This window comes from Lagopus muta, chromosome 5 (assembly GCF_023343835.1).
Source record: "Lagopus muta isolate bLagMut1 chromosome 5, bLagMut1 primary, whole genome shotgun sequence".
NCBI lineage: Eukaryota > Metazoa > Chordata > Aves > Galliformes > Phasianidae > Lagopus > Lagopus muta.
The window spans coordinates 10,367,494-10,380,294 of NC_064437.1; the positions used below are offsets into that span (position 1 = coordinate 10,367,494).

At 55.7% G+C, this 12,801-nt stretch overlaps 1 protein-coding gene across 2 annotated transcripts; it reads right to left on the reverse strand.

The window, feature by feature from the left end:
• Positions 1-101: 101 nt before the first annotated feature.
• Positions 102-12,090, reverse strand: TIE1 (tyrosine kinase with immunoglobulin like and EGF like domains 1). Of its 2 annotated transcripts, none has more exons than XM_048945022.1 (23): positions 11,539-12,090; positions 10,794-11,081; positions 7,981-8,091; positions 7,702-7,857; positions 7,473-7,604; positions 7,116-7,256; positions 6,870-6,998; positions 6,380-6,525; positions 6,081-6,225; positions 5,682-5,840; positions 5,390-5,527; positions 4,999-5,289; positions 3,416-3,706; positions 2,885-3,198; positions 2,574-2,784; positions 2,308-2,418; positions 2,035-2,225; positions 1,798-1,911; positions 1,583-1,653; positions 1,397-1,437; positions 1,158-1,254; positions 852-951; positions 102-762 (listed from the first exon to the last, which is right to left on the reverse strand). In XM_048945022.1, exons 1-23 carry the CDS (start codon positions 11,630-11,632, stop codon positions 691-693), a joined length of 3,543 nt encoding a protein of 1,180 aa, XP_048800979.1. In that variant the 5' UTR covers positions 11,633-12,090; the 3' UTR covers positions 102-690. The 2 variants fall into 2 exon arrangements, with proteins under 2 accessions (XP_048800979.1, XP_048800980.1); XM_048945023.1 differs by having other exon boundaries at positions 160-762; positions 3,005-3,198; positions 11,539-12,089.
• Between the last annotated feature and the right edge of the window lie 711 nt (positions 12,091-12,801).

The window sequence follows — 12,801 nt, forward strand, 5'->3', positions numbered from 1 at the left end:
CAAGTAGCACTGGAAGCCAGAGTGGGAAACTGAAATGGTATTGACACATTTGAATTGTGATCTGGGGAAAAGAGCCAGAAAGAAAAATGCCTTGCTGTGGGGTCACACAGAACACCCCACATGGACAGGCTGGGGACTGGGCACATCCTCCAGAAGAGCAGCAAATCATCAACTCCCCATCCCTCCACTGGAGCCAGCTGTCCCTTGTACAGTGTTTATTGACCATAAAACATAGCCATTGAGTTCCAAGGGGAAGTGCTGAGCTGGAGACTGTGCATATCATTCCTTCTTCACTGGGGCTGCTGCATCCCAAGCCGTAGTGATGCTCACCATCTGCTTGCAGTGGAGCATGCTGAGAACTGCAGGGTAGGGAGCTGCCAGGTCTCTGCTTCCACTTCTCACCCCGCAGTTTGGATGTTTGTCTCCTGCCAGGGCGTGGGCTGCAGCATCCCAGCTCCTGGGGACCGGGCCCTTCTTTCTGCTGCAGACACCGTGTAGGGCACACAGCTGGCACTTGTCCTTTGGGGCTGTCCACACGTGTCCCCCAGCCAGCATGCATCAGAAAGCAACTGGGAAGGGCACAGTGCAGTCCTGCTACAGGGAAGGTGTCCCAGCAGACTGGGGGTTGGCGTTTACCCCTCCGCTATGGGGGTACAAGCTGGTGGGAGCTGCATGGAGCTGGGTGCAGCCTCAGGCCTCCTCAGCAGTGGCATCAATCCCTGCATAGGTGAAGTTCTCAAACAAAGCCATGTTCACGTATGCCTGCATGGGAACACAAGTCAGGAGCAGGGGAGATGCTGAGGTGTGCTTGGCGGGGTTCCATGAGGGTGGCTGGTCAAGTGGCCACTCACCTTCCTGGCCTCCAGCATGCGGATGAGCTGCATGGAGATCTGGGCAAAGGGTGGGCGCTCGTAGGGACGGTCGCGCCAGCACTGCCGCATCAGCTCGTACCTGGGGGCACAGAGTGCGTGTGCACGGGGTGGGGTGGGCAGAAAGGCTGCTTGTGGGAGATGGGGAGAAGTGGGCAGGAGACAAAAGCATGGCGTAGAAGGCATGGGGCATTCAACCAGTGGTGCACAGGGGACCAGGATAGGCTGCCAGAAGCCATCAAGAACTCCCACAGATAGTAGAGAGGATGCAGGGCACTGCCAACTTACACCTCATCATCACAGTTGCGGGGTTTCTCCATGCGATAGCCCTGCGGCAGCTTCTCGTAGAGCTCAGCACACGTCATCCCACAGTACGGTGTGCCCCCTGCAGCCACATACATACGTGGCTTGTGGTGGGGGCATGAGGTGCCCTCATCCCCTTGACATCCCCTGAGTTGTCCCCTCCAGAACTGCAGGAGGACCTGCAGGGACCTGAGGGGGTGGAGGGGACAAAAGATGAGCCTTACCCAAGCTGACGATCTCCCAGAGAAGGACGCCAAAGGACCACCTGAAATAGTAGGTTAGGTTGTGATGGAGCCAGCAGCCATATTCCACTCATGAGGAGGGGGACAAGTTGAAGGGGTTCATGGTGAGACTGGATGGGGCCGACAAGAGGGACAGGGGTGTCCCAGCCCCGGTGTCTGTGGACTTACACATCGCTCTTGGTGGTGTACACGCTGTAGTTGAGGGACTCGATGGCCATCCAGCGAACTGGCAAGCGGCCCTGGGGAAACAGAGGGTGACCCTCAGGGGACATCCCAAAAGAGGGAGGATGGTGTAGCTATCTTCCAGACGGCTTCCCATTGCTGGGGGATCCTGCCCTCTGCATCCATGAAGGATCCATGGAGTTCCCTAGCTCCTCCCTCACCATTGTCTTCTTCACGTAGACCTCCTCCCCCCTGGAGAGGCCAAAGTCAGCGATCTTGGAGGCCAGGTTTTCTCCCACCAGGATATTCCTGGCTGCCAGGTCCCTGTGAATGAACTGAGAGGATAGCAGTGAGCCATGGCTGGCCAGAGTCAAACTGAGAGTTGGGGCTTGAAATGGGGATAGGGAGAAGCTGCTCCAGAGGGGAACACAACCCTACCCCGTGTGCTGGGGACATACCTGCTTCTCACTCAGGTACTGCATCCCCTTGGCCACATCTGAAGCAAACTGGAGGAGCTGCTGGGAGGTGAGGGTGGACGCAGTGCCATGCTCCTTGGCAAAGGCTGGGTCGGTCTCCAGAACTCGGCTTTTGCGGAGGAAGTCAAGGAGGTTTCCATAAGGGGCATACTCAATGGCAATGTACAGGTAACCTGTGGGCAGGAAGAGGCAGGTCTTACAAGGCTGTCTCCAAAAAAGGGCAGTAGCCAGTGGGGAAAGGGGGACAGCCCTCACCCTTGTTCTCACAGGCGCCCAGCAAGTTGATTATGTTGGGGTGATGGCCCAGCTTGCACAGCACCTCTAACTCTCCAGCAAAGTCCCGGTGGTCATTCTCTGAGGCGAACTCTGGAAGCAAAGCAGAGATGCACACCTGGACCCTTCCACCAGTCCTCCACAGACAGCTCCTGCCCCTTCTCAGCCCAAAGTGCTGCTCGGGATGCAACCTCATCCCCGCTACCTCCCCACCTGCTTCATCCTGCCTGACCCATCGCAACGCTCACCCTTCAGCATCTTGATGGCTGCATTCATTTTCAAGCCATCTTTTTTGATCATGGCCCTGATGACTTGCCCAAAGTTCCCTTCCCCAATCATGTCCTCAAACTTGATGTCCTCCCACTCCAGGATGGGGTAGCTGAGGGGTTCGGGCTGTGGCTTGGGCCGGCGCGTCAGGGTCAGGGTCCCTGAGTTGAACTGCAGGATGGTCTCTTCTCCCTGCAAGAGGGGAGCAGTTGAGGTCAGAGGCATCGGGCACCCCTCTACCCCATGGCGGTGCCAACAGGGCAGGTATCACAGGCAAGGGTGGGCTCCGCACCCTCTCTGTGTGGAGGTGAGGTCTGGCTGCATCCGGACTGGAGGCTATGGAGCGTGACCTGGATCGGGCTGGGACGTGGGGAGCTGGGGACACTGTCCTGGCAGGGCAGGCAGCACTCACCGAGCCAGACTGGTACGTGAAGGTGCGGCGCCGGTGGAAAAAGTTCTTCTTGATGAGAAAAAGTGCCAGCAGGGCAAAGAGGATGGTGAGGCAGGTGACGGACACGGAGCCGATGATGGCCAAGAGCAGCTGCTGGTCTACTCCCGACTGCTCGGTGCTCTGGCTGCCCAGGCTAGGTGGCACACTCAGTGCTCCTGCCAAAAAGAAGGATGGTAGACCATGAGCCTTGCATGGAGCTGCATGGAAGGCTGAGCAGCAAGACCTCAGCCCTGTGCCGGCACACTGGGAGCCCATGCAGAAACCACAGCTCCCAGTGCCATGACGTAAAGTTGGTAGTGCCTGGAGTGCAGAGGTGAGACACCCACCAAGGGGCTTGGTGCAGGTGCAGGCCTGCAGGGGCTCCCCACTCACCATCCCCCAGGGTCTTGGCTTTCACCAGCTGGCTCCACTCCCCTGGGACATGGGAGTTGGCCCGGACACGAAACTGGTAGGTGGTGCTGGCATTGAGGCCTCCAATGATCTTGGTTGTCTCAGCACCATTGTCGGTGTCAATCCACTGGGGCTCGCTGGTTCCCCCCACCTGCTGCAGCTCTACAATGTACTTGGTGATGCCCCCGTTGGGGTACTCAGGGACCTGCCAGTAGAGCCTGATGGCTGTGTCAGACACAGACTCTGCTGACAGCGACCGTGGGGAGGAAGGCCCTGGAAAGAGAAGTGGAGCATCAGCACAGGGCTCCTGATGCTGCAGCGGCTGAGCACTGGTGGCAGAAGAAGCCTCCTCCAGCTCCTGTCAACAGCAATGGCAACCAGAGCTGTGCCAGGCTTGAGGGACCTCTACAGACCCTCTGCTTTATGCTGGCGTGATGTCAGGAGGTAAACATGAACTCATTTTTGTCAGGCATCTTATCATTCCCACTTCCTCTTCTGAGCCTTCTCCACATCCTAAAGCACACATCCCACAGTTACCCAAAGCTCTGAAAGTACAGCGCAGAGAAAGCACTACATCCTGCAGACCTGACACCTAACAGCCCTCCCAGCACGTACCAGACTGCTCTCAACCTCACTGAAGCCACACCTTGTGCTCTGCTTCCCTTCTGGTTTACCAGAAAGCTTGGTCAGACTGATGGGATGTGGCCATTTGGTGAAAGTGTACCAGGGTTATTGCAAGCAAAAGGAAACAACTTTTTTTTTTTCCTTCTTTTTTCTTCCCCCACTGAGAAACTTCTTACTACAGAGTGTTGGAAAGGCAACAAGTGTAGACAAGTGTGACAGAGTGTGGCTGTGGGTATGAAGGACAGATCTATATTTGGTCATCATTCATCATGGCCTGAATGCCACACTCTGGATGCTTCTCAGCTGCATAGTGCTGGAGGCTGTTGATCTAGTGAGAACATGAGGACCAATTTCGCCATGTACCTGGCATCTACCTGCAAGTAACTGTTCGTAGTCTACCAGAGCTGGGATACAGGACCAGCCAAACCCAGGAATGGTTGCTCTTACATTTATAAGATGTTAGAATTCCCTGGATTTCTTTTTTTCCTTTTTTCTAAAGCCAGGTTATCTATTTAACTTTAAAGGAGGGCTATAAGAAGGATGGGGAAAGACTTTCCAGCAGGGTCTGTTGTGATAGAACAAGGGGAAAATGTTTCAAAGTAAAAGAGGGGAGATTTATATTGGATATAAGGATGAATGTTTTTACAGTAAGGTGGTGAGGCACTGGAACAGGTTGCACAAAGTGGTGGTGGAAGCCTTGTCTTTGGAGACACTCAAGATCAGGCTGGATGGGTCTCTGAACACCTAATTTAGCTGCAGGTGTCCTTGTTCATTGCAGGGAAGTTGGACTAGACAGCCTTTAAGGGTCCTTTCCAGCTTAGAAGATTCTATGATTTTACAGGGCTCTCATTCTCCACAAGGTGCATGTGGGGAATGACTCCTGAAGTCTCCCACATTCTAGGGCAAGCAACTCCCCCACCCCAGCCTCACATGTCACCCACCTTTGCTGTTGATCATGACCTTGTAGAGATCAGAGGGGGGCCCCAGACTGGTGCAGTGGTACACCAGCACCTCCAGCCCATACTCCTTGTTGAACTCCAGGCCCCCAATGTGTGCAGAGAGCACAGAAATGGATGTGATGTTTTTCTTGAAGACCAGTTGCTTTGCAGAGTCAAAGAGATGGACAATGAACCCATGTGCAGGCTCATGGTTACTCGGCAATTTCCAGTTGACGTGAAGGGTATTTTTCTCCTCAATAGACCAACCTTCAATCACAGGCTTGACTGTGGGCTCTGTGAACAAAAAGTGAAACCTCACTGTATGTCAGCCATGGGGCTTGGTAGACCCTGCACCATGCAGGGAAAGGTTCAGAGTAATGGGATGGGGACCCACCTAGGCATTCAGTCACCATAATGGCCTCAGGTCCCTTGCTGCCCTCACCACCATCCCCTGGTCGGCTCAGCTGCACCTTGACAACGTAGGCGGTCACCGGCCGGAGGTTCATGAGAGTGATGTTTTCACTGTTGTCAACTGTTAACCAAGAGGACATATCAAATCCATACCCCACCCTATCACCAGTGTCCTACCAGTGTCACTACAGAGGGGTCTTTCTGAGCGAGATGGAGACCTCTGCGCACCCCAGGCTCTTCACAGGAGCCAGGTACCCATTCTGACAGCCACGTACCCACAATGGACGACCACACCGAGACATCATCCTTGGGCTTGTAGAGCAACTTGACAGAGACAATGGGTCCATCACCAGAGAAGCATTCCACAGGTGACACCACGAGCTGGCGACTCTGCTTGGCCAGCAGCCGGGGCGGGCTCAGGGGTGCTGGTGGCACTGGAGGTGAAGGAAGGAATTATATCAGTTGGACTGGGAGCAATCAGGAGCAGAGTATGAGGACATCTACAGATTCTTGCCCCCTTCCAGCTTTGGCAGGTAAGGGAAGATCCCAACAAATGTTTTATCACCATTCAAACCTGACTGCTGCCACTCTGACACAAGATGAGTGGCATGTAGTCCACTTGTGGGGGGTCTCATTGCCACGCTGTGACCCAGCACCCTCAGTTCTTTCCTCACCTCGTATGTTGACCTTGACTTTCCGGCTGTCCTGGCCCCCAGTAGTAGAGACTCGGCATTCCCAGAGCCCTGCGTCAGCCTTCGTCAGATGCTGCACCTGAAACTCGCACGTGATCTGCCCCGACTCTATAATGGCTTTGACCAGCTGTGGGCACAGAGGTGCTATCAGCCACCATGGCAGCCAGGGTTACCACTTGGTGGAGTTGCCACCCACCATGTTGGGGATTCTGCCATTTGGGTGCAGGGACAGTGCCAAAGGATGGCAGTGAGGTGAAAAAAGGGAACGGCTTCTGAGGTACCTTGAGCATGGTGCCATCAGCCTTGCGCAGCTCCACGCCATCGCTTGCGGGCAGCGGGTTGCCGGTGGCCACGCAGCTGATGATGGGCTCTGAGCCTAGGTTGAACTCCAGCTCCGAGGCCAGTTTGATGATCTGGGGGAAGCGGTCTGGTATGGAGAAACCAGCATTAGGGCTCATCCCACTTCTCCCTGTTCACCAAGGACAATCAGACCTTTCCCGGTGCTGGGGGTCATGTCTGAGCACTGAGTTCCAGCTCAGATCCACCCCACACTCCAGGCTCAGGGATGCTCTTTGGCACATCTAATTAGGGAAAGCCAGACTACTCTCCCTCGTACAGTACCACAGTTTGGGTACCATAGGTCTGGGGGCTATTTTTACCAGCAAGGCAGGCTGCCCACCTGGCTGTGGAGATTGGTATCAGCTCCCTTTAATGAGGAAGGAGCCCACCCACAGGGGACAAAGCCCCTCCATGGCCCTGTGCCAGCCTCACCTGACTTCTCACAGTGCTGCCCATGCCAGCCTGCAGGGCAGATGCAGCCACTGAAGCGATTGCAGCTGCCACCATTCCGGCAGGTACACATCAGAGCACAGTCGGGGCCATAGTATCCTGGGGGACAGGCTGTGGGAAGAGGAGAGTCCACTGCTACCCCTGGCCACACTGTATGGGTGCACGTGCTCAGCCTGTGCTGGTGCTCAAGCCAGCAGGCAAGGCAGGATACTGCCCATGTTCCCATACCTTGGCTGCAGCGGGAGCCGCTCCACCCCGAGGCACAGGAGCAGCCATATGGGTCCGGCAGGCAGAAGCTCAGCCCCCTGCAGCCCTGGGCTCTCTGGCACGTCTCCTGGCAGTTGCGGCCAAACTGGCCTTCCCGGCAGGCTGGAAAACAAGTGCTTCATGGAGTTCCCTAGCACCATCCCCAGCAGGCAAGGAGTTCCTGCCCCAGTGTTTGTCCCGCCAAGGTGATAGAAGTAGGGGGTACTGGGAATGGGCAGATGCTGAGGGTGCTGTGAGTTTCTGGCCATGGTGACTAGATCTTGGAGTGCAGTGGGACACAGCTCATCTCGTCAGGGCAGAAGCAGCCACTGGACCTACCTCTCTCACATCTGGTGCCCATGAAGCCAGGAGGACAGATGCATTCACCGACATGGTCATGACAGATGCCCCCATTCAGGCAGTCGGGACAGTCCTTCTCACAGGATGGACCCCATTTCTTTGCAGCACACGCTGCAGGGAGAGCAGAAGGATGTGGATTGGCACTGGGCCGTGCGTCCCCAACATACAGGATGGGACAGTGGAGTGCCACTTCCCTGGCCCCACTCACCTCTAACGATAAGCCTGTAGAAGGCACTCCACAGAGGGCTGTCTCCCATGAAAGTGGCACTGTAGACACCATTTTCAGTTATGCTGACATTTGGGAGCGTTAGAGTGAAAAGATCACCCCGCACCTCGCCTCGGTCCGTGGTCTGGTAGTACGTACCTGCGGGGAGACAGGGGGTGACCTGGGGACTGCTGCACCCTGGGGTCAGGAAGTGAGGGCGACTAGGAGCAGGGCTGGTGCAGGGCACTGAGTGGTGGCAGCCCTGCTTGTGAAGCCACTTGCCATTTCTTTTCCACATTACATCCATCTCCTTCCTCCTGAGGACCCTGGCGGAGAAGGTGGCCGGCTCACCAACGTTCACAGACTGCGTGGCCTTCACCGGGAAGAGGTGGGCTGCCAAAGAGAAGGAGGTGCAGGCTGAGGGCAGAGCCTGGATGAGCCGCCCCGCTGTGCAGTCCTAACACACCTCTCTGTGGGGACATCACCACGCACATCTCCATCCACACACCTCAGGCAGAGGAGCCACAGGGAACCAGGGATGTTACCCAGGGTTGGGGTGTCCTGCGCTGTCCCAGCATGGGATGCTGTGACAGCAGCCTGGGGAGATATGACAGCATGAGACGCTGCTTGCTGCCAGACTGGGAGGGGTGTAGGCAAGAGGCAGGACCTGTGTCTCTGCCTCCCTCTAGCAGAGTACTCACATGTTTACCCAATTTCCAAGGTGTTGGGGTATGCACCACTCTCATAGCTACAGTGTGAGTCAGCCTGGGCACAACTTTGAGCCTAAACCAGACTATAAATATGTTAAGCACTGGGAAACCAAGCCCTGGGCGTGCCAGCAATGACACAAAAGAAAGGACACTCGGATACTGGCTGCCAGAGCCTCCCAGTGTGCCAGATCACACACCCTTCAACTGGCTGTGCTGTGTGGGAGCAGTGGTGCCTGCAGCCCAGCATCCTGCCAGCTTATATCTATTTATTCTGCCATATGCCCAGTATTGTTCTCCCAGCTTTAGCCCTGGTCCTACACTGTAGCCACAAACGCACTGCTGCAGCCAGGGTCTGATGCCCTGAGCAGACACCACATCTCATCCTGAGAACCAGGAGCTCCAACAACCACAGGTTGACTCCTGCTGGCAGCACACCAGCAGCCCTGCAGCCTGACCGCTGGCACCGCTGCAAGGCAAGGAGAGGTCCTGGCAATGTTTGTTTCAGCTATTTATTGTCTGTCTTCTCTTATCAGTGCTGTAATTTTAGACAGATCCTCTGACAGATTTCCTGAAGTTCCCTATTGTGCTCACAGATGCAAAAATAAAATAATTTATTTTTTTCTGCTGTGGCCCCTCCGGGCACCTCTCTGCTCGGTGATCTGACAAAACAGTTTGTTGGGTTTAAACCCTTCTCAGACTGCCTCTGCGGGTCTGATTGGTCTCTTTTTCCTGTGTTTTTACTTTCAAAGCTGATAATCCTTCCTCTGCTCTCATGCATCTTAGAAGATACTCACTGTCCTTGGGCAGCATTCCCTACACATGCTATTGTGAGCACTCAGCTGCACTGTGAGAGCTGATTCAATGCACGCTTGAGCCCTCAGCATGGTTTCTTTACACAGAACCTCACTCCTCTGGCAAAGATTTAACTTTTTTGTTACTTTTTCCTTCAATCAATCTTCCTCATTTTTTTTTCTAAACTTCTCCTTATCTAAATTAAACAGAGCAGCATCAGCTTTTTTGGCGCTTCTAACTCCTGCAGGGGCTTTGGGCCAGTGAACAAACCTGGGTCCCACTGACCACCTCACTCATATATAGGGAGACACAAATGCCACGTCAGTGTGCAAAGCCCCCCTCATTCCCTTAACGTAGCAATGTGTCCGTGCCCCTCTGTCCCTGCACACCCTGTGCCTGCTGTTCCACTTTCCAGTGCTCTGCTTTCCTCCCTTGGTGCCTCCCAGAGCTCTGTTTGCCCAGACCGGCTGTCTCTGTTTCTGATAAGGCCGCTGCCATATTCAGTGTGAGCCTCTGGTCAAGGACAAAGAGCAATCCCTGCTCTTAAGAGGATGCTTGTGCCCCACTGGCATGGTCCTTATCGCAGTCTGTTCCCCAGCTGGAGATATTGGAGCAGCTCAAAACACTGTGATAGAGCTGTATTTTAACACGGGCAGGGAGATGTCTTGTTTTAGCCAAAACTTTCTAACAAAGAGCTTGAAAACACCCAGTAGCAAACACCTATCACAGAGAATTGCTGTCCTAATAACTTAGTGAAGTCTCAAGAGTTGTGAAGTCAGTGAGGGCAGTGCTGGGGACTATGTCCCCTTGGGCATTATCCCACTGTGGTGATGCCCTTTAGGCTTCTATGGCCCTAACAAGGAGCAGAAGCAGGAGGTGAACCCCATGCCCTCCCCAGGAACCTGCTGGAGGGCAGAGCCAGACATGCCAGTGGGACCAGGGGCTGGCACTGCCTGATGGCACCCGCTTTTGGTTGATGATTGCCAGACCTCACCACTTCCTTTGGCTTCCCTCCACCTGGACCTTGCCCTGCTCATGGGCACCATTCCCACCCACTGCCTGCAGCCGCCCTTCCCGCACACCTCCCTGGGGCGGTGGCCATGAAGCGCTCTTGGAGTTGGGCCATGCTCCTTCAGCCGAAAAACTTTCTCCTATCTTCACGGGGTGAAAAAGCTTCTTCACTGCACCAATTGTCACCTCCTGTACGCCGCAGATCAACCCCCCGCACCACACAAACATCCAAATGGCCGCCACTCACACCCAGTGCTTGAGCGAGACAAGACCTGGTGGCGGTCCACCTGGTGGTGGCTCTCTCATGTTCTGCACAAAGGCCAGAGGGGCTGGGCACAGCAGTAGCTGCCTGCTGACTCAAGAGCTGCCACGGTGCCAACAGACCCCAAACCTAGCCTCAGTGAATCACAGAATGGCTTAAACTGGGAGGGACCTTAAAGATCATCGAGTTCCAAGCCTTCTGCTGTGGGCCAGCTTCCACCCAGTAGATCAGGCTGCCCAAGGTCCCATCAAACTTGGCCTCGAGTGAGTAAGTGAGTGAGTGAGTGCATCACGCTCCCCAGAGCCCACTCAAGCGCTTACCATTGTGGCTGTTGTGCACGTAGACCACCTGGGCCTGCTCTGTTGGTGTGCGCCCCAGGCAGTAGAGGATCCCCACCAGGTCAGGCATAGAGAAGCCCCTGGCCTGGACGTAGTTGCTGCGGTTGCGGTAGTTTTGGAAGCCTGTCTTGGGATGCGTCATCACAATCTTGTTCTCCCGCTCAATCTGCAGGTAGCTCACGTCGCGCTCGCCCATGATGCAGGAGAGGAAGAAGTCAGAGTGGGACAGGCTCTGCACGTTGGCAATCAGGGTGATGTCCAGAATGGCCCCTGTTGAGGGGAACATGAGAGAATGTCACAGCCAGACCAGGACATGGCCTCCTCTATCTAGGTCAGTTACAGGGATAGACCCCATAACCCAAACCTTAACCCCATTTCCAAGTCCTTCTTGCCCGCAGGCTATCAGATGGCACAGTGGACACTTTCAGTCTCTTTTTGGAGATCCCCATGGGCTCAGGTTACTGCATGAGCCAAGCGCGCAGTGTTATGAGGTTCCTCCTCCTGCAATCTGCCTGTGCCCCTGTCCTAAGCTGGGGTACAGAGGAGGATAGCTCAGCCCCAAAGCTCAGCCCCAAGTGCTCCAATCCACCAATATCAAAGGGATGTTTTCTCCCTTCATGCCCCTCCTGAGTCCCTGCTTCATTGGGACCACCACAGCTTCCTCGCCCCACGAAACCCCCCTGGGGAATGGGCTTACCTGCAGGGCAGAGGGAAAGGAGTCATTTACCTGCCATCCATGGGAAGAGAAGCAGAAGATAAAACTGGAGTCCCATGTCCTTGAAGTATGTCCCAAATCTGGCACAGGAAAATATCCAGCACATCCCAACCACGAGTGACAGAGCCAGTGGTGGCAAGTTACTACGGGCTCCACATGAGTGGAGGCTCAGGATCCCTGTCCCACACTCTCCATCTTGCCTCAGCACTCTCGCTTGATCACCAGGGGGGGCAGGACCCCTTCCTCTGGATCATAGCTGGGGCATGGTGTGGATGATGCCTTCGTCCCCACCACTCGGCTGCTGCCCAGCTGTGTGGCAAAGGGGCCACTGAGGTTGGTTGCCCAGTGGGGCTCTCCCGTGGGGCTAGAACGGCGCTCTCAGGGTGCCCCCAGCCATGCTGAGCTCCAGCCTGACCGGGTGGTACCCCAGCCCTTTCTCGCCTGCAGTAGTCAGGGTCTCACGCCCGAGCCTGCTCGTGCAGCGGCATCCTCATCGCCTCGGCATGCCCCGCGGCTATGGGAAGGGCTCTGTGGAGCAGGGAAAGGAAAGGGGCCAAGGGGCCGCGGCTGGCGGCGGCGGCGGCGGAGCCAAATCCTGTTTCCCATGCGGCGTTTCCTGCTCTCCACCCATTGTTCAGAGCCAGCCCTGACTCCAGGAGCCACAGGCGGGAGCTGACCCTCATGGGCTCTGTCCCCGGCACCGAGGCCGTGCACACCTTGGCCACCATGAGCCTGCATGGGCTACCAGCTCATGTCCCCACCACAGAGAGGTGACCAAGTGGTAGCGAAGTCCTACTGCTGCTCCTTGCCCTGCTGCTTTCCCCCGCACTTCCACATGCTGATATGGTAGTGCAATGTGTACAGAATGCCCCAGCAGGATGCCGGCATCCACAGCCGCATCCGTGTCCCTGTAGGGCTGAGTGGCAGGAAAGTGGGGACCTCACAGCCACTCTGCCACAAAATGAGGCAGAGGGGTTAGTTTGGCAGTGGCTGAGCAGAGCCCTCACAGCAGAAAACATCTGGACAGCCTGGGCAGGAGGGCAGCAGCTGCTGGGGGGGGAAGATTCCTCTGCAGGGCCATAAACACATCTGGGAGGAAGCTGGAAGCAGCAGAAAGTCTGGCTTTCCTTGACCGCCTTCCAGCCTGTCTCCCTCTTTCCTGTTTCAGAAACCGTCTGTCCTTGAGCTACACCCAGGGGAAAGATCAGGGCCTCGCCATGGCTGCAGCCACACTGTATGCTGAGGGACCTTGTAAGGCCACGGTGGGCTCAGGCA